Raw genomic sequence first — 21758 nt, 5'->3', positions numbered from 1 at the left:
CAGAGCATTGGGTGGGGAGAGGGAAAGGCACCTGATGGCAGCTGAGTGTGAGATTCTCCATGCCAGAGCTGGGGAGAGCTGTGCTGGCTACTGCAGCCATCCCCAGGTGGAGTTTGGTGGCTCAAGGCAAGTCCTGGCCCAGCAGTTCCACAGTCCCAGCTGCAGCATTTCACCATCTTCTTCCTCTATTGTTTCTTTCACCTCAAATTTCTTCAGCTTTGGTCCCATTTTCCATCCAATCCCTATCTCTTTTTTCTTTCCAATAATAAAGGCAGCCCAGAACAAATCCCTTACTCTTGGGACAGCAATTCTCAATTTTCTGTCTTATTGAGATGCCTTGCACCAGGTTTTGTGAGGTGACATATATTGTTTAATTTCTGTGACTGTTTAACCTCAGCCATTTGAATGTCAGATAGTGCCATGGAGTGTGTCAGTGCTTTCTGAACAACTTTCAATTTCTAGCTCTCTTCCTCCCTCAACTCCAAGGATTTGTAGTGACAAGCATCAAAAGCTTTTGTCATATTTTAGCTCCATGGGCAGGTTCACCTTGGGTTGAGAAAACTTCTTTACCTTTCCTGCCACACAGCTGCAAACTGGCAATCAGGATTACAGCACACTCTCAACATCTGTGTTGGGTTTTTTGGCTTGCTTTGTTTTTTTGGGTTTTTAGATTTTTTTTTTCTTACTTTCAAAAGGAATTGGAAAGCAAAAAGAGATTTCTTTCAGGCCAGTGCTGAGAGGGAGAGTCCTTGCTAAGGGCAGGGGCACGTATTAGTGAGTCAGATATCTCAGGTGTGGAGGATGCAATTTGATGCCGATTAACACTAAGGTGAGGAGGGCATGTAGAGTAGAGTGCTCTCTGCTTAGAGAGAGGGCTGGGGTGGAGCAGCAATTGAATCTCTTGGTTCAATTCAAGCTCTTTAAACTGCTTATATCCATTTGAGCCACTTTGTGAGACCAGCACCAAGGGGGATTACCTGTATGTGTGAGAGAAGGTAACAAAATGCCATTTCCTGTGAGTATTTGTGATGTCTTTGGGTTTAGCAGTTAACTTGTTAAAACTTTTTATTGCTTCTGCATGCAATGATTTTGAACTGCGTTACTGCTTTTCATCAACAAGATTACTTCTCTCTCAGCCATTTTGCAAAATGAGGTCTTGATATCAGTGAAGATGATCACAGCTGTTGAAAACATGTTGCCCTTTTTGGCCTAGTTCTGTCACAGGTTTTCCCCTGTCTGTTCCTAGATTATAATCGGACCACATCCCTCCCACTGCCAGTGCAGGGGGAGCAGGCTGGCAGTAGCAGCAGTGAGCACGGCTCTGTCTCACCAGACTCTGATGTGCAGCATGATGTGTTTTTCGAAAGGTCAAGGAGATCCATTTCAGAGATTCAGACAAAGCATCCCATTTCTCATTTACTCAGGTAAAATATTTGCTTCTCACTCAACAACCTTGAGGGATTCTGTGGCTTTAATTCACATTTTATTTTACCTGAGGGCAATTTTTTCACATAATCGTTAGGTAAGCATCTGTCTTAGTCAGTAAATTGCATAGATTACCAGTTAATGTAAATATTGTCTATATTTAATTAGGAACAATCATTCCTCTCCTTTAAGGTTCCCATGTACTTATACACTTTCCTTCCTTCTGTGAGAAAATGTCAGTGGTCTTGCTGATTGAGTGGATATGGGTTTAGAAGTTAAGTGAGGGTTTGACCCTTCCATGTACTCATGACAAAATGGAGAAAAAGGGAAGCATAAATACAATTCTGCTTCTCCCAAAGTACAAAGCAATGCTTTCAAATTAGTGTGTCACAGTATGGGTCCAGAAAGAAATTAGTAGTTTCAGCTTTCCTCCCCAAAACTGTCATTAATGCCAACTTCTTAGCAGGGGGAAATCAGTCATGTGGGTTTTGAGTCAGCAGAGGGTCTGAGCCATCTTCTGTCTCAAAATTAGCATTTACCAGTCTGATCAATCTGCTGCTGTAGTTTGAACCGAGTTTTTAACCCCAGAAGTGTCCTTGCTCCCTTCTGGCAGTCCTGGTGCCGTGCTAATGCTGAGGTCTCTCTTGTGCCTGTGCTGGTGGCTGCCACAGTGTCCCTGATGAGGGCTCAGCCTCGGAGGACAGGAGCTCCTTGCCTTCCGTGGAGGACAAGGACTCGGGGCTGTTCCTGCTGCGCAAGGACAGTGAGCGCCGCGCGATCCTCTACAAAATCCTTAAGGAGGAACAGGATAAAGTTGCCTCCAATTTGCAGGAGTGTATTGCACAGGTAATTTCACTTCAGCTCACCTTTTCCCATGTCAAAGGGAAAATAATGAGCCAAGTATTATTGCTTTTCTGAAAATGAATAAATGAAGGTGCTTGGATTGTTCCTTCTGAGTATCTTTACTCTCTGGGACCTGTAACTGTGTGAGCTGTTTGCTGTCGTGTGTATGGGTAGCAAACACCATCTTTTGGCTCCTGATGGGCTCTTGGTTTTATATGAGGGAGAGGTTTGGGCATTTGATGTGGGATTGTGGAGGGTGAGGTTGGTGTGTTGGGTGGTTTTGATGATGTCTTTTCTTTTGGCTTTTAAGGGCATGGAGCTAGAACACCACATAGTAGTAGGAGGTATATTCTGCTTTAAAGGTAGAGACCTGATTAACAATTTTATTAAAACTTTTGTTAACTAGGTGCCAAGATTGCACTTAGTACATGAATCTTAAAAAAGCTAAGGTAGATTTTTTGGAGAGGAGAAGATTGGGTGGGAGGTTTAGTTACTGTGAAGAGGAGCAAGAAAAAAATCATGAAATGGTTGATGCACAGCCAAACATTGCCACACACCTGTAACAGCCTTTTCTTCTTAATGTCTGCTTCTGATGTGCCTCTCTGTGGTGAATCTGACTTTTCCTCATCCCCTTGTCAGTGATTTTTGGGCATCCAGCACACTTGGTGACACTCTCCCATCATTTATTCTTACTAAAGCTATGGTTTTTCACTTGGGCTGCACTCCCATAAATGGGAGAGCATGCTGACTGGTGGTGTGGTGTCCCCAGCCAGCTGTTGACATTTGTGGCTCAGCTGTCAAGCCCTGCTGCTCTGTGGTCAGCTCTGCACAGCCCAGGGTTTGCTGCTGCCTGTGCTCCCTTCCCCGGCAAACTGCACCACAGGGACTCCTGCAGGGCTCTACAGAACACAAAGCAACTGGGATGCATTGCTGCTCTGAGCTTAAACTGCAGAACAACTGAGGCCTCACAAACAATTAAAATTCAGAGTCAGAAATAATCAGGGCTCCAAGTATTTTCCACAATGAAGAATTATTTAGTAGCAGCAAGTCCTGTTTCAGTTTCCAGCTGTTTTGTAGCACTGCTCTAATCACTTCTTTTCCATAATTTATGTAATACTCCCTTTACCTTTTAATTATAAAAGTTGTTCTTACAGACATTTGGATGGCTTTAACTGTGGGGGTTATGGACTGAAAATCATAGAATAAACATTGGTGAATCATTGTCATTTTAGACTTGTGAAAAATGCCTATATAAGCATACTTTTTTCCTAAGGAAATTAAATATCTGCATTATTAGATAGAAGTCCAGATTGAGCTTATTGAAAGGAGAGCATCTAAAAAAATTTGGTCTCTTAGTGACTCATTTTGCTGTTTTTATGGAGGAGAGCTGCCCTCTGCAGTACATTGCAGGAATGTGTAGATATAATTTGGAACCTCTTCCCTTTGTGACAGCCACAGTAGCAGTAGATTTACAAGGTTTTTTGAAAAAAAAGAAATTACTCTTTAATTTTTTTCAATAAAAGATTTAAAACTAGAGACTTTGCAGAAACAAAAGTTCTGTGATTCTGTTAATCAATCTGAAATATACATAAACAAAGCCGTGTAACCCTAAAAATATTAATGCTACTACATAGATGTTTAATTACTCTGGGATTCATTTGATATATATTCATTATCTTTTCTGCAGAGCTCTGAAGAACTGCAACTTTCAGTGGACCACATCAAGCAGATTATTGGAATTTTAAGGGACTTCATACACTCTCCTGAGCAGAGAGTGATGGCTTCTACAATATCCAAGTTAAAAATGGATTTGGACTTTGACAGCACTTCCATCAATCAGATTCATCTGGTGCTGTTTGGATTCCAGGATGCAGTGAGTTCCTTTCCTGATGCAGGGGCAGAGGAGTTCTTTGAAGTATCACAGAATGGTTTAGGTTGGAAGAGACATTAAAGATCATCTATTTCCAAACCCCTTCCATGGACAGGGACACCTTCCACTGTATCAGTTTGCTCCTGGACAAAGCTCATCCCAGGGGTTTGCAGTTTCCCCACTATTCCTCACTCTTCTCCCTCCTTGTACTGTAGAAGAGTTTGAATGTCACAGTGTGGTTTGAAATGGTTTGAAAGCTGCAGCCTAAAACTGTCAAATCTGTTGTTTAGACTTTGAAAAGTGGGAGGCTTTTAGTGCTGCATGCAGTTTTTACCTTATAAAACTTACTATGACTGTTGGAAAATAAGATTCTCTTTCCTAAGGTGTGAGCAAATGGTGTTTGCTGCTACTTTTACAGGTGAACAAAGTATTAAGGAATCACTTAATAAGACCCCATTGGATGTTTGCAATGGATAACATCATCCGCCGTGCAGTCCAAGCAGCAGTCACTATTCTTATTCCAGGTAAATCAAAGCAGCTGAAAATAATCCTTTTTTTTAGGAAAAGGTTTTCCACATATCAAAGAGCTGTAGCAAATGGAGCAGTTCAGATGTTTACTCTTTCAGCATGCCATTAACTGCACCCCATGTGCCACTCATCAAAAGACATGGGGTCAGAGTGTTGCAGAGAAAGAAGTGTTGATCTGGAGGATTAATGCTGTACTCGCAGTACAAAAGCACATAATGAGGAGAAAACCAGCGGTTCTGCACCCTCAGTGTGTCCAACCATGACAAAAAAGGCAAATTAAATTCAGTCCAAGCTGGAGATTTTCTAGTAAGGAAGAAAATTATTCTGTACATATTAATGACATCCAGGGTGGGTAACACTGCACAGGTCTGGTTATGTGTTCTGAAAAATTATTAATGAGCTGTGGAACAGATGTGTAGAAAGGAGTGCATTAATGTGAGGAAGAGGATGATTGATTCTGGCCCATAGATGGATACTAGAGAAAACCAAGAGGCAAGGAGGAGATAAATATCTAAGTACTGTCTAGGAATGAGTTAAGTTGGAAATATGCAAGTAGTTTGTAACTGTTTAAAATGCTGAGCACCCCTTCCAGTACAGGAATGTTCTGAGAGACTTAGTGACAGTGAGCCCATTCAGCCCAAAGTTGCCATGGCTTTTAAAGCCAAATCAGCCAAATTTTTTAGGACTTTGTACAAGAGAAATTCCAATAGTTCTTTGGTAATAAGGGTGACCACCTGCAGCAAGTTCTGAGAACTGGGACTAGAAATTCTCCCTGGAGAAGAGGAATGCTTTGTACACTCTTTGGCCCAGGGCATTAGGGAAAAGCACTAATTTTTTTTTTTTTCTTAGTATTTAGGAAAAATGCAAGTTTTCAGGGGTTTCTCCTTAACATATTTTATTGACTGTCTTATTACTCATACCATGATATTTGTCCCCACTTTAACTATGACCTACAGCTCTACCTCTGCTGATGCACTGCTCATTCTAGAACCAATGCCAGAGAACCTGTGCTCCAGCTCACACAAGGCTTCACTGCTCTTCTGCTCAGCGCTGCAATAAAACACATTATGCAGTTTCCCCCACCCACAGTAGTGAAGAACAAACTGCACAAACTCTGAAGGCAGAATTAGCAAAACAATCTCATTCTTACCCTCTTTCCTTTTGTCAGAGCTTCGCACTCACTTTGAGCCAGCATCAGAAACGGAAGGGGGGGACAAGGACGCTGATGAAGTGGAGGAGAGTTTCCAGCCCTCTGAACAAAACGGGGCTGAGGATGCTGCCATCACATCGGGGGTCAGCACCCTCAGTTCTGTGGTGTCACACAAGGCTCAGCAGCAGCTCAGCCAGGAGCTGGGCAGACTTAAACACGACACCTTAAGGTAACCCTTCTGTAAAGACTCTGGATGTATGTTCAGGCAGTCTTTGACAAGCTCTCAGACCAGGATTTCTACACTGATGGGTGCATACTTACCCACAGAACTGCTCACCTATTGCTTTGTGATAAAGCCTTCCAGGAACATGAGTGCATTTGGAATACACTGGCAGTACAGTATGGCAACTGAACATCCTTCAGTACAGCTTTTGTTTCTGTGTAATTAATCTATTCATTGCAGAATGTCACATTGGATTTCTACAGTAAAGTAATTAGGTTTGTGCAACTGTGCCAGTTTCCTTCCTACTCCTGGGATGCCCCCCAACTTGGTATCAGTGCCTCAAAGCTGTTCCTGCAAGGAAAGGCCAGAGCAGCTCTGTCCTGGCTCCTGGAACAGGCTGCCCACTAATGAGCACCAGCAGAGCCCAGCAGAGCCCTGCCCTGTTTCTTATGGGTTACATGTGTAGGCTGCTGCCAGTGTGTTAACAGCTGAAGTTCCCATTCTTCTTTATGGATGTGATGTAAATCCGTGATCAGGAAGTCCCTGGTAAAACATCAGTGTTACATTGTTCAGTAGTAAATTACAGTATAAAGGCAGCAACTCTGCCCAGGGAGGCTACAAAACAGTAGGAACAGACTTGATGGGTATTTACTAAATTCTGCAGGTGAAAGCCTTCAAGTGGCACCCCTGAGTCTCAGACAACCAAAATGAAATCTCTAAGCCATTAGAGATGTTACTTACAACACTACCTCACAAATGCCTCTGTCCTGTGGTGCTCATTTAAAATGCTATTTTTTTCAGTTAGATTTTTTCTCAGTGTAGTTGTGTTTGATCTCTCCTATAAGGCTTTTGGAAAACCTCATTCAGAAGGAGAAAGAGTATCAGACCCTCTTACGACAATCTTTGGAGCAGAAGACTCAGGAATTACACTTGCTTCAATTAAAACTTAAACCCAAAGGTATGAGGAGATACTGCAGAATTAAGATACTGCAGTTACACAAAAACATATGGGATCATATGTTGGCTGAAAGGATGCAAAATCATATAGCGTACGCTTCAGTTACCTAAAATCAACTACTTTTGCCCTGGTTTTGAGGTGTATTAACCTTTGTTTTCTGTTAAAGATTCCCAGTGGTCTGCAGCACCTTTTAGAGAGAATGCAGACCTTGAGCTCATGAACTGGCTGAAACAACAAGGAGCAGACTTGGACACCATTAAGAGGGTAAAAATAAAATCACATTTTAAAAACCCCATAATTTTAGTCATAATTAGCAGTTTGGTTTCAAAGAAGGAATATTTATTTATTAATAAATTTGCCTTTTAGTTTGCTGAAGAAGATTACACACTAAGTGCTGTCCTTAATGATATCACCAAAGATGACTTGTGGTATCTTCAGCTGCGGTAAGAAAATACTTTTTATTTCATTGTTAAAAGCTTAATTAACATATTTTGCTAAAAACTTTTTAACGTTTGGTTATTCAAATATGACAGTGACAGTTCAGGGGCAACTGTCACCAGTTTTATCTCAGATTTTCTGATAAAAATTTTCACATCTTAACTAACAGAACTACACTGAGTTGCTTTGAGCCATCTGCTTTGGCATTTATCAGGGTTGGCACATTTTTCTGCACCCTTAATGATGCTGTAATCATATGGAAAGCTGGCATAAAGAATTTGTTTTTCCTACCCATTGATTTGGGTCCTTTTATCATCATTCTGTTTACCCCTGGCTGACCTGGAAGAAGTTTTAGCTATAAACATAAAAAAGTGTAGTTTGCCATGTACTGTCATAACCAGTCTATCCTTGGCATTTCCAGGTTTTACTTCTTGCTCACTTTAAGCAATGTTGACAAGGGAGTTTTCCCTAATGTTCTCCATTTCCCTTCATGCAGGGGTGGCCTTCGCTGCAGAATCTGGAATGCAATCCTAAACCACCGGCAAACATCTGGCAAGAACTCAGCACAGGTCAATGCTTTGGAAGAAAATTAAATGGGAATAAGCAAATGAAATACATTCCCAGCACTTAAATTATGTATATATTTATATGTACAGTGGCCTTGCAGGTTTTGCACAGTTATGTAGCTTGTTTGACCATCAGTGAATAGTAACAGCTTTTAAGTCAGTGTCAATGCATTTAAGTTATTTATGACAAGACTAATGCATACAATGCCTTTCAATGTAATAAAACATTAGCTAAGAAAAAACCCAACTGAATTGGCTTCAGCTTTGTGAAAACTGTGAACTTAAGATGTTTTATAGTTCTGCTGGCTGATGGTTTGAGCAGGGAGGGGATATGCCAGAGCAATGTCACTTCATTGTAGATGGATTTATACAGCTTTTTGTATTAAAGCTACTCTCACTTAACTACTGAGAGCCTGGTGTGATGTTTTCAATTAGTGACTCTTCTGCAGCAAAACCAGAGCATGTAAATTGTATTTTTAGTGGGGTTTTTGGGAAAGAGTTCATGAAACAAAGCAAACAGACCATTAGATAAAGGTTGGTAGAGTTTAATTTTTATTTTTCTTTTTACACTGTACATAACACATACAGCGATCCAAAGTCAGTAAAGCAAATATATAGCACTTTAAATAAACAACTTTCTTTTGACTTAGCTTCTCCTGAAACATTCAGCATGTTTAAGAAATTCCATATTCAGATGGATTTCCTAATACATTTTCTCTTTTGAGAGCTTAAATAAGCTTATACAGTTCCTGTAAATGCATTCACTTATTCTTAGGAATAAGTTACACCAATAAAAAGGCCTTTAGCTGACAGACTTGTACTTTATCCACTGGTTTGGGCCACGCACTTCAAAGGGTGGCTCATTGAAGTAGATGTGGTGACCCAGTTCTTCCAGGGGAGGCTCTGGGTCAGTGGTAGCAAACTGAGCAGCTTCCTCGATCTCCTTCCTCACAGCCACATCTATTTCCTAAACCAGAAATGCGTGCTTATTAGAAGACAGCTCAGAAAAAGCATCATAATTTTGAATTTAAATGCTATGATAAAGTATCAGTCAGAATTAGTAAACAATGACTAGAAATATACAATTAAAAACCTTTAAAAGCGTCTTCCCTACTAAGCTGCACAATTTTGGGTGGTACTGGTACTTACTGACAGAGGAACATGACCCCACTGAGCCTCTACATTTTCTACTCTGATGATGTGAAATACTGAGTGTGTCAGTGACATTATTTTTTATTTTTTCAACATTACAACATCTGCTTAGAGGCTTCATGACTACATCAATAGGATTATTCACTATTGGTAACTTCCCTTTCCAAGACTCACCCTCCTCCTGGAGAGTGAGCCCAGGTAATTTTGATTTCTATCTGTTAGCAAATGACACCCCCCAGCCTTACTGAGCACACAAAAACAAAAGGCCTTTCCAGCAGAACACAACTTCAGCAGCTGATCTGCAACAAAACTTCACCTATAAAAGTGATGTTAAAGCAAATGTTTAAGAACTTCAAAGAAAGCCCTGCATGCTGCTCAGCTATGTGCTTTCTGGAGATGATCAGTGTGTGACTGCTCAAGAGCTTCCTTACATAGCAACTAAAACCATACCTTTAGTTCTTCAACACTAGCAAGGTTGTTGTTGACCATTCTGTCCTTCAGCAAAGTAATGGGATCACTTTTGCTTCTCACTTCCTGAATTTCCTCTCTAGTACGATAGCTAGGAACAAGACAGGCAAAGACATGAACTCTGGAGCAGACCAAGGTTCTGGACACAGTTAAATTTTAGAAAAAGAGTCCGAAGAGTTGTCAGGGATGTAACAACAGAACCTTCACCACCAAAAGGATGGCACAGAAACAGCCAGAGGCGTCTGGAGAGAGATCTGGAAATGCCAACTGAGCAGAAGTAGCTCCAGACTCAAGGAAAAGGAGAGCAAACCCAGCCTGAGACAGTTATCCTGAGAGGCCATAACCCTCCTAATCCTCCCCCTTGGGAGGCTGCTGCAGGACTGGAACATGCTTCCAAGTCACTGCAAGCTTCCAATGATGACCTGGAACACATCTACTTTATGCAGACACATTCAGCTTTGGCAGTTGGAGCAATGCCCAAATTTCTCTAGCACCTGGATGTATTTTTAGGATGTGTTCTACTTGTCTGGGCAGTCTAATGTTCTGTAATTTTACCTTACAGGATTTTAATTCTCTTAAAACCCCAGAAAAGCATGATGCTTTTCAGCCAAACCTTCATTAGGACACACCGTAAGGTCAGACTGAAAGCAGAATTCATTAATAAAGAACACAGAAGTGCAACTGACTTTGTGCTTGTTCTAAACCCACATCTTTTAATTCTACACTAAAAAAAGTGTATTACATGGACACAGATTATCAGCTGAGAACAAGATGAGTGAGCAGGCTGCTCATAGCAATTTCATCATAACCTTTAAATGCATCTGATGTCTGATTTCAACACCGAATTTCAGTTTAAGCTCTTTGAATTTGACCATCAGTACTTCTCAGTGAAAAGAAAAAAGGAAGAATGTGACAGTACCTTATTCCAGGGTCACTCATACTGTGGCCATGGTAACGGTATGTCTGTAACTCCATCACAAGAGGACCCTTGAAATGAAAAGCAATACAGAGTGTTGCCACCACAAGTGACCAACTTGTTACAGCACCAACTACTTGCTAGAGCTGAACTGCACCAGAGATCAATTATTTTTATTCAATAGGTTTTTCTTAGTTTAATTTACATAGTATTAGCACATACTGTTTAACACTGTAAAATGAAACCTAATTCTTTTTAAATGAAAGCACATGCTGATACTGTAAGCATTTATTTTCATGTTCTGATTGAGCAGCTTTAAAATTTCCTTCTTTCCACCATTACTCAGAATATTTCAAATTACCCATTGTTTCTCACAGAACCTTCATTACTTCAAGGATTAAAAATTTTCAAAACCAGTGTTACCATATTTGGGTGACACACACTAACATTGACTCACAAAACCTTTATTTCCATTTCTTGCAAATATAGAATGATTATTACCTTCCTTGATGCTTCCCCTAACTAATCACAACTGTCTGCCAGTCATAACAGCTTTCACAATAGAATGCAACTATGGTAGGAATGGGAAAAAATGACAGTAAAAATAATAAATATTAATTGTTTGGTTAATACAAATTGAGGAACTACTTATGCAGCAATATCTTCCAAGAATTTTACCCATGGAGAAGGAATGCCAATTACAGACTTACATTTCCAGACCTACAGTACTCGGCTGCAAACTTTACTGCTTCTCGGACACAGAGAATATCCATTCCATCCACCTGATGAGAAAAGACACGTTAAGGCAAAAAAGTCACAGCCTCCAAACTTCCAAACTCAGTATTTCCACAAGTGGAACAGAATTCAGCTTCAAGTTTTGTAGAAATATGTAGAAATAAATATAATAAAATATAGTAAAATGTAATAATAATTGTTTATGATAATAAATATAACAAACAATAATATTGTGTAGTATGTGCACACACATTCCCCTCAAAAAACACCTGTACTCACTCTAAGCCCTGGAATGAAGTATCCTCTTTTGTAGTAGTCAGTGCTGGCTGCAGCTCTTTCAACTGATGTTCCCATTCCATACCGATTATTCTCACAGACAAAAATACAAGGCAACTTCCATAAGGCAGCCATGTTGTATGTTTCAAATATCTGGCCCTGAAAGAAAATTAAGTTACATCTCATTAGGGAGCTCAGCTGTCAAGCATTAGGTTCTACTAAAAATCCTTCAGTTGCAGAGGTCTAGAAATATTAATACTAAGAGTGATCTGAAACCAGCCATTTGCTACAGCTCAGAAGGAATATAAGTGAAGCTACACTATAAAAGGTAACATTCATCAATCAGTATCTGTGTTAGGGTAGCACAAAACCTTCAACTTTAACTCAGGTATTTCAGCTTGACAACTGAGTAACTGGCAGGATGCTGCTATAGCCAAGAAAAGTTTGACTGCAGTGACTGCATCAGGCTTGTTGCTCTGAGTCAAATTTAGGGAAAAACACGAACTGAGATCTCCACCTGTGCTTTCAAAGTGTGAAACTATCAATGGTGCACTCTAAATCACCAACTGCTTATTTGGCTTATTGTCTCAGCTGATAACATGAAGAGACTGGCTGGAACGACAATAGTAACTGACTCTGCCAGAATGCTCTGTCCTCTTCTCTGTCTTCAGAAACCTGATTTCCACATTTCTCCCTATCCAGCAGCACTGTCATCTTCACTGCCATCCTTCAGAGCTCTCCTTACAGCACAGACACTTTAGGGTGTCACACTTAGGTGAGCTGTGCACAACTGGAAAGAGGGTGAAGAGTAACTGGAAACCCCTCTTACCAAGACTCATGTACCATTCACATAATTGACCATTAGCCTCAGTCACTCCCTGAGTATCCAGAGTGCTCCAGAACAGGAGGAGCCAAAAAAGCTTTCCCTCCACTACAGCAACAAGGGCCAAGCTCAAAACAGGGGTGGGGAAGGACAGATGTATACACAGGTCCAAAATATGATAAAAAACTGCAGGCACACGCTACATTCCTGATATAAAAAGAGCACCTAGCAAATAATTTCTTAACTGTTCACCTGAATCACCCCTCTGAAGACTACACAGTTGTTGGAACATGTCCCTGCTCAAACATCTAAGACAATTCAAATAAGAGGTGGCTGTGTCCAAAATCTGCAACATGCCTGGCCACCTCCATAGAGTTCATCAGCATTGCCTGGGTTGCAGGTACACAGGGAGGGCAAAATGAGCTCTTCCACCCCTTGGAGTAAAGGCAGAGTTCACAGAGCACAGAAGGAAAATTCATTGCCCCCAGCCATGCTCCTTTACCTGATTGGCTGCACCATCCCCATACAAGGCCACGCAGATTTCATTTTTACCGAAGTATTTACAGGCCAGAGCAACCCCGGCTCCAAGAGGAACCTGCCACAGAGTACAGGACAAAACATTTTAGAACAACATTTAAAGGAGTTGAAGATAGGCAGCCTGTGAACTTTAAGGAGACATTTATGCTGTCAGAGACCTGCTCAACAAACAAGCTGTTAACCACCCACTTCCCTTTGTTACAAATGTTATTGCAGCCAAAATATAAACATCAATAGTACTCTTCAATCTGAATTATTTTTGCTACAGATGACAAAATGGTGAGCGCACCAGAATAAGGCATGCCAGCCACAGAGCAATGGTATCTGCAACAAGCTCACACACCACAAAAAACTGAGAGGAAACAATGAGAGGTAACAGGACACGAGCTAAATTCAGCTTGTGCTTTGAAACAGAAGTCATGTATATACCTGAGCACCAACAATACCATTGCCACCATAAAAGTTTTTGGTATACATGTGCATTGATCCTCCTTTTCCCTTTGCACATCCTCCTTTTCGACCTGAAACATGAATAACAAGCAATTTATTCTTTGGAGGAAAAATACTATACAAATGGAAACATCTAATTCAGCTCCTAAAGGTAATAACACTAAGACCATGATCTAGAACATGACTAGGACATGATGACCTCTCTCATAGAAAACGGGGGAAATCAGAGAATAATGAGAGCATAATTCTGGAAATATGGATGTTCCAAATTAGTTGCAATAGACTTGTCTTCGCTTTGACAATAATGTAAAGATTACCAACAGGACACCAAAAAAACCCCAATTACCAGCTCCCCATTCCACCCCAATATAAACATTAGTCAACCAGCCCAGCTTTATCCAAGGTGTAGTCTGAAGATAAACAGTGACCCATGAAGCATTACAACAAACCCTATTTAAATGAGCCCATCTAAGAACACAGAATTTCTCGTCAGCCCATTCCACTTCCTATTCTTATCTGTCTCGTTACTATTCATAGAAGATTGCATTTTATTTCTAAAAAGCACAGCTTGTCTGGTTGGTTTTTTTTACATTAGCCTTGGTTCTTATTTTAGAAGTGAGTCTCTTTCTGAAATTTGTACTTCTCTTTCATACTTTACAGTTGATCTTTCTTATTATTGGTATTTCTCATGTCCTTCCTGTGTTTATGGTATCGTGGAAGCTGTTACAGATTCTGCCAGCTAGGACCAAAGGAAAAAAAAGGTCTAATTTTAAGAAAAATAGTTTTAGAAATAAGTACAATTTACCTTTAGTAAGCTCCCTTCACTTTTTGTACAGTCCCTTCTTGTATTTTACAATCTATTTAAAAACTCCTAATTAACTAATGTTACTTTTTGCTGTATTTTCTATTTTTCTTAGAACACAAACTCATTTCTCATGTAATTGTCAATTCTCCTGAAAAGTCCTTTTCTAAAGCTTCCTATAGGAATGTTTTCCTATGTTTCCTATGTTTCCTATAGGATCTTATCTACTAGTTTTATTTTGGGTGACTCTGCTTCCTTCTTCTTCAGAGATTTTTTAATTCTGTCTTTCCTGGTCATTGTAACTCATGCTGTATTTCAGTCTGGCATTTGTAGTCAAGATCCTTCTTTATAAGAATGGGCTCTAGCAGCAGTTCTCTCTAAGAACTTTCTCCAAGTGTCATTTTCTGGAATAAGTCTCTTTACCACAGCTGCTCCTTCCCAATTAAAAGAGCCCAAATAAAGTCAAGCATAATGTTATAGAAAATTATGTGTGTCATGAAATAATAAAAAAAAATCTCACCATATTATCACTCATATTCGTAGTTTCAGGGCCCATAGTTGGCATCACTCATGACGATCTCCCCATTTACTTTCTGACTTACCAGTATCCAGTGACACTTGGCAAATCAGTCATCACTGGATCCTGAGCTTTTGTGCACATTACAGATATGCATTCTTAGCACACACAATTCTTAGTTCACAAAATCATACCGCTTGTCTAACCCCCAAACAGGTTTTCCTATACTATCATTTCAAGCATGCAGATTCTCAGATCAAGGCTTTATTACACTAGTGATTCATAAAGGCCTTCAAGCTCCTTGCTGATTTTTCACTTCCGGCATCTGTTCACAAATCTCGTAAGAGTTCATCAGGCTGATCCTCTCTTCCCTGCTCCATCCTCAACCCTACTGTGGACAGCCATCTCTCCTTTCTGCAAAATTTCTGTCTCAATTATCATTTAATACTCTTGTTACAGTCAAATTTTTCCAAACCATTCAGTTTATCATTACAGGCAATGTTTACCTGTCCTCCCAAAACTTCATCAGCATAACTCTGAAAATCCAGGTCTGTCTCCTAGGGAGGATAACGCCCTGTCCCACTGAGAGCAAATGCCTACCATCAGCAAGCTCAAAACTGCTGCAGCCCAATGAATACAGAATATGGTATCAAGAAAAATCTCACTAATTTGTGCTTTAGAAGTACCAGCACTTAGATATTCCTTATTCGTTAATTTTCACAGTAAAAATCACTGATTCATAAAATTGAAACAACTAATCCATTCTGCTGTGTCACTAAACTGCTCCTGAAGGCCCAGTATACTTTGTGTATCAGCATCACTTTGAATTTGAGCAAAATATTGTGACACAAGTACAGCAGCAAGTGATCCTCACTCCAGGGAGCACAAACCTGTGAGTTCTGCGAGAATCTCCCGGACAGACACTCCTCGGGTGTAGGTGAAGCCGTGGGCTCTGTATGCTGTTATCACATGGTCTGTGGGCTTTATGGCAGCCTCAATCCCCACACAGCAAGCCTCCTGTTACACAGGACAAGCAAGTTTAGCAGTGAAGAAAAACACACAGCTCCCACACTCAGCACTGTGGCACACTGCTGATCCCACACACATCAAATACTGCCAGGTCACATGAAGCACAGAGATATAGGAGACTAACTTAAACCAAGGGCAGGTGACAGGCCTGGAGCTACAACAGCCTTGGGCTCTAAATTCCAACCTGATTGACTAGCAAAGGCACATAGGAAGGGAACAAGAGTCTGCAAAAATATGAAGAATTCTCCCCCCTCAGTGAAGTATCTCAACCACAATTCAAAAACAGACAGCAAAGTTTCAGTCAGCTCATGTAGTCTCTTCTCCTGGCTGTTGGGTACGTGATCCATGAGATACAGAAACAAAAGCCATCAATGAAACCTGAAGGGGAAAATGCAGGCCTTCAAATGTGTTCATTCCTCACATTCAGCTGATCTTCAGCTGCACTGTGCCCTTCTCCATCTTTGCATCCTTCCTCCCTCCTTTCCGTCCCTCCCCTCTCAAAATGTACACAGATACTCAGTTCTACATTCTCTACTCTGTTAAAATCCCTACATTAAATGAGGCAAGGCAATATAAAATCTCCTGCCCAAAGGTTCTTACTTGACCATCATATAAGTGGCAGAAGCCACGAATAATCTTCTGCTTGTAGAGCTGGTCAGACTTGAGCTCCATGCGCCGGATGGTCTGCATGGTCTTGTAGTACTGGAGCCCCTCCTCTCGAGTCATCACTGCCGTGGTGCCCGGCCCTTTCTCCAGCCGATGGAGGTCACATGGCTGCAAGGTTAAACAAGTCATTATTTCCTGAAAAATCATTCATCCTATTTATTACTTAAGTTTTTATAATCTGCCATTTTCAAATTCAGACTGTAATTCCTTTTAAAAAAGAAAGCCAGCAAAAACCTAAACTCATAGGTCAGGATAACTGTGCATCGCTTCAAAATTTAGGGAAATAAAATCCTTACTTTAATAAAGACAGAGTTCTACTCACAAAATAAAGCCTTGTTATTCCTACAAGCAGAAGATGAACTAAAGTTCTCTGGAAATATGTCAAAAAGCACACTTTCATGGTTGTTGCATGCCAAATACTTGGTAAGAGCTACAGAGCCCTAGCAAAGAGTTAAGAAAGATCAAGAGTTCCCTCTGTTAAAGTTTGTAAGATCTGGCCCTAAGACTGGCCCTTACCTCTGCTACCTCTGTTATAAATAAACAGTAAGTTCAGTGGAAGAGACTAAACAAAGTATTCTGTCAATGCAGATTAAATACTTCTATATAGGTTACAGACAATTTACATCAAAGCAAAAGCCACTCCAGAGCAAATCCACTGACCCCTAAATAAAATGGATATAACACCTGGGCACGCTACTCAAGGCAACTCTGCTTCAAAGTTCACAGAACAACAGAAACTCTGGAGTCTTGTCATCAACACAGGACCAAACAGTAAACCTTGTATCTACTCAAAAAAGACTTTTCATATAAACATATATTCCTCTCCTTCCACCAGAAATAATTTTCTTACTTCACAGGCACAGCTTAACAGGGAGAGGGTGGAAGACAGCCCAAATTATTTCTTTCAGATTTTCTTTCATCAGTTCCTGAACGAAACACCAGCAAAAAAGCTACTGCCAATAGAAACATCACTTTTTCCTAGGACCCAGCCACACTGGAAAGCTGACAGAGTACAACACTCATTTTCTGAGCAGTACCAAGTCAAGCACTGAAAGAATGCCATATTTTTTCCCCAAAAACCCACAAACACCTTAATAAGCTGAATGTTTGGGATAGGCTGCAAATGCCTATTGTTTGAAAAGCATTAAGGAAACAACAGAACAGAACGGAAAAAGTTCTTTAACTCCTTTCTGACTCTGCTCTCACAGCTGCATTGCAATATCACAGCTGCAAAAAATCACAACCTCACATTCTTAAGAAACAAGTAAAGTTATCACACACTGCCAACACAGTACTTCCAGCTGCAGTTAGTAATCAGGTCAGATAGTGAGGGGTTTGATTCTGGAAAAATTCAAACAGTATTTTCTAACTGAAAGAAATATGGGGACCAGTCCACCAGCTTAAGATCTGTAACAAATGCTTATGAAGAATACCAGTATTAAGTGTTCTTCTTTACCTTAATCTCAAATGTAGCCTCACTTGCGAAGTCTCCATAGTTACGTGATGCTACCATCACTCGAGAGACCTTAAAAACAGACAAAACCAAAGCATGAGCAATGTTTAAATGTAATTGCCAAGTAAAAGTATGTGACTTTTCAAGTAGTTTCAAGAGTACTTCCAAACTGAAATAACTTATACATTAGACTCACCACAGGCTTATCCCATAAGACTAGGGAACTTTTAGTCTGTATGCCAAACTCCTTTAAAACCTAGTACTTAAAATTAAGATTAGAAAAAGATAATTTAAATTGGCAATACCCTTAATTATCTAAAATAAACCCAGCAAGTTTCTAAACTTTTGACACTGAAGAGCATCAAAACCACAAAAATAATTGTTTATCTCTTCACATGCCAGGTTGACAATATAAGAAGAGACGGCCTATGCAGACTTTGATTGCTGACTTTCTGTGCTGACTGGAATTTTCCCTTGTTAGAACAAAAACCCCCAAAACCAACCAAACAAAAAGAACCCAGGAGATTCTTTCCAATAGGAAGAGAAACTGGGGGGATTCAAAGTCATAATAATGGAGAGAACATCATTTCATTAACAACATGGCCATTACTTAAAAATGATGCAGAAGCAAAGAAGGTAGAAGAAACAAGGAACAACAGAAAGGATATAACACAGAACTACAGAAAGGGTGGCATGGCAGGGGAAAGATAGGAAGTGTGTTTAAAAATACATTACTGGCCCCTCTTAAAGAATGACCACAGGCTATTGACTAGTGAATGGTGGTGATTTTAGATGACTTTAGCAAGTTTCACGGCAACATCAGACAGGATGGGCCCGTGTCCATGCATGCTCTGTGGCCACAGTGTAAGGAACACTACATCTTTAGTGGCAAGACTGTACCTCTAATTAACTTAAACAAAAACTTCAGCAGCTCCTTCAGCCAGGGAATTCACATACATCTAGTTGAAGGTACATTCCACCCAAATTTTGAGAATGTTCAGGTCATCATCTCCAAAAAAGGTCTGACTGACATGTGTGAAGTTTAGGAAAAAATTCTCAACCCATCCTGGTTACATTCTCTGTTGCATATTGATTGGATTTACCAGTAACACTGCCCCCACTCACCCTGCTACCTGTTACCAGATTAAATATTTAGACCAAGTTTCTATGCTATTTACCACAATGCATCAGTATTTGGGGTGAAGAAAAGTTATTTTACTTCTAGAGCTGGAAGTAAATCCACAGTTTGGATTCACAGTATCACAGCACGGCCAGGGTTGGGAGGGACCTCTTTAGGCCACCTGGTTAAACTCTCTGCCCTGACCAGGACATAACAGCACACTGAGAAGTCTGAACAAAAGCCCTGATACATGGGCAGTGCACCTATCAAAAGTAAAAGTAAACCTTGACAAGACTGACTGAGGCCTTACCTCACTAACGGCTCCCTAGGTTAGCAGCATTTGGAAGGAAGAAAAAAAAAAAAGGAATAAGAGTAAGTAGCTGTACCAAATAATGAGGGCAGGAGAAGTCAGCAAATTATTATCCAACTAGAACAGAACACTGCAAGTGGTTGTTTCAATACACAGAAATCCATCTGTACACTCTGGAAAATGCTCAAAGCATATAGGAGATACTGCTTTATGGATTAAGTATATTTTTATTTATTTGGTAATTTATGCCTTCACTACAGAGACACAGGAATAGCTCAAGACAAATATTTACATATTTGGTAAGCAGTAGGGTCTGAACCAGATCTACTTTGGCATTCCAGGAAAACACAGTATCTCCAAAGTAGGCCAAGTATTTAGTAATGGACTAAATTTAGGCACCCATATTTGCAAAATTTAATCTAGAGATTTTGTTTGTGAATTAGGAAATACTCCTAGATATACAGCCCCAAGTCAGATTGGAAGAGCTTCCAGTAAACATTCTCCCCTGTGTTATTCTGATGGATCCAGTCATCCACAAGCAGTGAATGCCAGAGTGAGAGAGCTGCCTCAGAACGGGGGTACAGCAACACATCTGCTCTCCGTGGCAAAAAGGCAGCTGATCACCAGTTACCAAAAAGCACTTTTAACTCTGGTCTTGCCAACAAGACTTTTTCAGCAGGGTTAATTTTTCCTCATGGCCACAGTCATTACAGTGGAATAAGCAGAATGAAGTGGTAAAAGTATGATTTTTCACACAAGAGAGATAAAATGCAATAAATTACTCACACTAATAACAAAAAAATTATAAACTTTGGAAGAAAATTCATGCAAAGATTGAAAGGGGCTGTTGGCTGAGCAAAGAGAGGTCAAGCAGTTCAGTCAGACGCTGAACTCCAGTGGGGCCGAGCAGATCCCCCTGAGGGCCCTGACCTGTACGGACTTACTGTACATAAACAACACCGATCAAAGCCCTGCGCCATTATCGCTTTAAAACGCGAGCTCCCGCACCCGGCGACCATTTTACTGTCACTCGGGATCGTCACGCAGAGTGGGGGAGAGAAAAAACAAGCTGTTTCTTTTTTTCTTTATTTTTTTTCAGTTTTCCCTCATTTTAGCCCCCGGAGCGGCGCTCCCGGGCTGCTCCCGCCGCCTCTCCCGGGCTGTCCCCGCAGCTCCGCCCGTGCGCCGCGCGCCCCTCCCACAGCACCCCCGGCCGGGCCGGCACCGCCGCGCTCAGCGGCCGCACTCACCGTCCTCCCGGCGGCCGCCGAGCCCTGCAGCACCCGGGAGAGCGCGGCCAGCAGCATCTTGCGCATGGAGCGGGGGGGTCGGCAGCGCCTGTGCGGAGCCGCGGAGCCCCGTCCTCAGCTCTCCTTCAGCCGCCGCCGCCTCGGCCGCAACCGCCGCCTGCGCTGCGCCCCGCCGCCCTGCGCATGCGCGGGCCTGCGCTGCGGCGGCGGCGCGGGCAACGCCCCCTGCCGGGCGGCAGAGCCGGAATGTCACTAAAGGTCATTAAAGGTCATTAAACGTGGGGAAGATCGGAATTCCTGCAAAACCTCGGAGTGCGGCGGGCACTGAACCTCCGGGTTCCTGCGCATCTTGTGCAGCCTAGACACTAGGAAGAGTTTTGGAGATTCGGAGGAATTTCTCAGGAAGCGGGATTAGGCACTGCAATGAGCTGGCCCGGGGGCTGTGGAGTCACCGTCCCTGGAGGTGTTTGAGGAAACACTGGACGTGGCACTCGGTGCCGTGGTCCAGCTGACGTGGTGGTGTGGGGTCATGGGTTCGCTCGATAATTTCAGAGGTCTTTTCCAACCTCATTGATTCTGTGACTCAGGTTTGGGTGTTTAATGTGCTGCTACGCGAGAGCCGCTCCGTGTGAGCGCGTTCCCTGCTTTTAAATGCATGAGGTAAATGTTGGTTAACGTCACAGGCATCCATCCTTGAGAAATGCACAGCAAAGTTGAGATGTAAGTTAGTGTTGCGGGGTCCCCCCACCCTGTCACACCCCCGGTCTTCCCAGCCAAGCTCCCCTTCCCTGTCCCGGCTCCAGGGCACGCCGGGCTGGGCGCGGGTTCCGTGCGGTGCCCGATCCCGCTGAGCCCCCCGTGCTGCTGTCCTGCCCCTCTGCTGGCCCCGCTCTGCACCCCTGGGCTTGCTGACACCAGCATAACCCTGCGATGGACGCGGGTTCTGTGCGGTGCCCAATCCCGCTGAGCCCCCCGTGCTGCTGTCCTGCCCCTCTGCTGGCCCTGCTCTGCCCTGGGCTGTGCTGACACCAGAATAACCCTGCGATGGACGCGGGTTCTGTGCGGTGCCCGATCCCGCTGAGCCCCCCGTGCTGCTGTCCTGCCCCTCTGCTGGCCCCGCTCTGCACCCCTGGGCTTGCTGACACCAGCATAACCCTGCAGATGGACACGGAGGGGACACAGCTTCGTGGGCTGGGCACTTCTGCCCTGTTCCTCGCCAAATCCTGTTCACCTCTTTGCATCACAAGTGCTTG

The 21758-nt window shown here is 42.1% G+C and overlaps 2 protein-coding genes across 3 annotated transcripts in view; one reads left to right on the top strand and one right to left on the bottom strand.

Moving 5' to 3' along the window:
• Window positions 1-8412, top strand: part of MAP3K15 (mitogen-activated protein kinase kinase kinase 15) — an 84413-nt gene extending 76001 nt beyond the window's left edge. The window contains exons 21-29 of the mRNA XM_056501102.1: window positions 1247-1424; window positions 2097-2271; window positions 3956-4141; window positions 4557-4662; window positions 5835-6045; window positions 6885-6997; window positions 7164-7261; window positions 7364-7440; window positions 7932-8412. Of these exons, the coding sequence (XP_056357077.1) occupies window positions 1247-1424; window positions 2097-2271; window positions 3956-4141; window positions 4557-4662; window positions 5835-6045; window positions 6885-6997; window positions 7164-7261; window positions 7364-7440; window positions 7932-8028 (1241 nt within the window). The 3' untranslated portion in view covers window positions 8029-8412. The remainder of the gene's footprint in view (window positions 1-1246; window positions 1425-2096; window positions 2272-3955; window positions 4142-4556; window positions 4663-5834; window positions 6046-6884; window positions 6998-7163; window positions 7262-7363; window positions 7441-7931) is intronic.
• A 118-nt stretch (window positions 8413-8530) lies between these two features.
• Window positions 8531-20727, bottom strand: PDHA1 (pyruvate dehydrogenase E1 subunit alpha 1). Of its 2 annotated transcripts, none has more exons than XM_056501115.1 (11): window positions 20506-20727; window positions 17829-17897; window positions 16307-16480; window positions 15568-15694; window positions 13338-13429; window positions 12874-12966; window positions 11552-11707; window positions 11248-11319; window positions 10541-10608; window positions 9604-9712; window positions 8531-8968 (listed from the first exon to the last, which is right to left on the bottom strand). In XM_056501115.1, exons 1-11 carry the CDS (start codon window positions 20569-20571, stop codon window positions 8804-8806), a joined length of 1191 nt encoding a protein of 396 aa, XP_056357090.1. In that variant the 5' UTR covers window positions 20572-20727; the 3' UTR covers window positions 8531-8803. The 2 variants fall into 2 exon arrangements, with proteins under 2 accessions (XP_056357090.1, XP_056357101.1); XM_056501126.1 differs by lacking the exon at window positions 20506-20727 and adding an exon at window positions 19256-19274.
• Between the last annotated feature and the right edge of the window lie 1031 nt (window positions 20728-21758).

The sequence above is a fragment of the Oenanthe melanoleuca genome, chromosome 1 (assembly GCF_029582105.1).
Source record: "Oenanthe melanoleuca isolate GR-GAL-2019-014 chromosome 1, OMel1.0, whole genome shotgun sequence".
In the NCBI taxonomy this organism is placed as follows: Eukaryota; Metazoa; Chordata; class Aves; order Passeriformes; family Muscicapidae; genus Oenanthe; species Oenanthe melanoleuca.
This window is presented reverse-complemented; position numbering and strand designations above follow the sequence as displayed.

Coding starts and splice junctions, on each gene's coding strand:
- PDHA1 (XM_056501115.1), bottom strand. CDS start 20,571: ATGCGCAAGATGCTGCTGGCCGCGCTCTCCCGGGTGCTGCAGGGCTCG. Junction 12,967..13,337: donor ATGGTATTGTTGGTGCTCAG/GTATATACATGA, acceptor ACTCTGTGGCAG/GTTCCTCTTGGAGCCGGGGT. Junction 11,320..11,551: donor ACTTCATTCCAGGGCTTAGA/GTGAGTACAGGT, acceptor TTTTCTCATCAG/GTGGATGGAATGGATATTCT.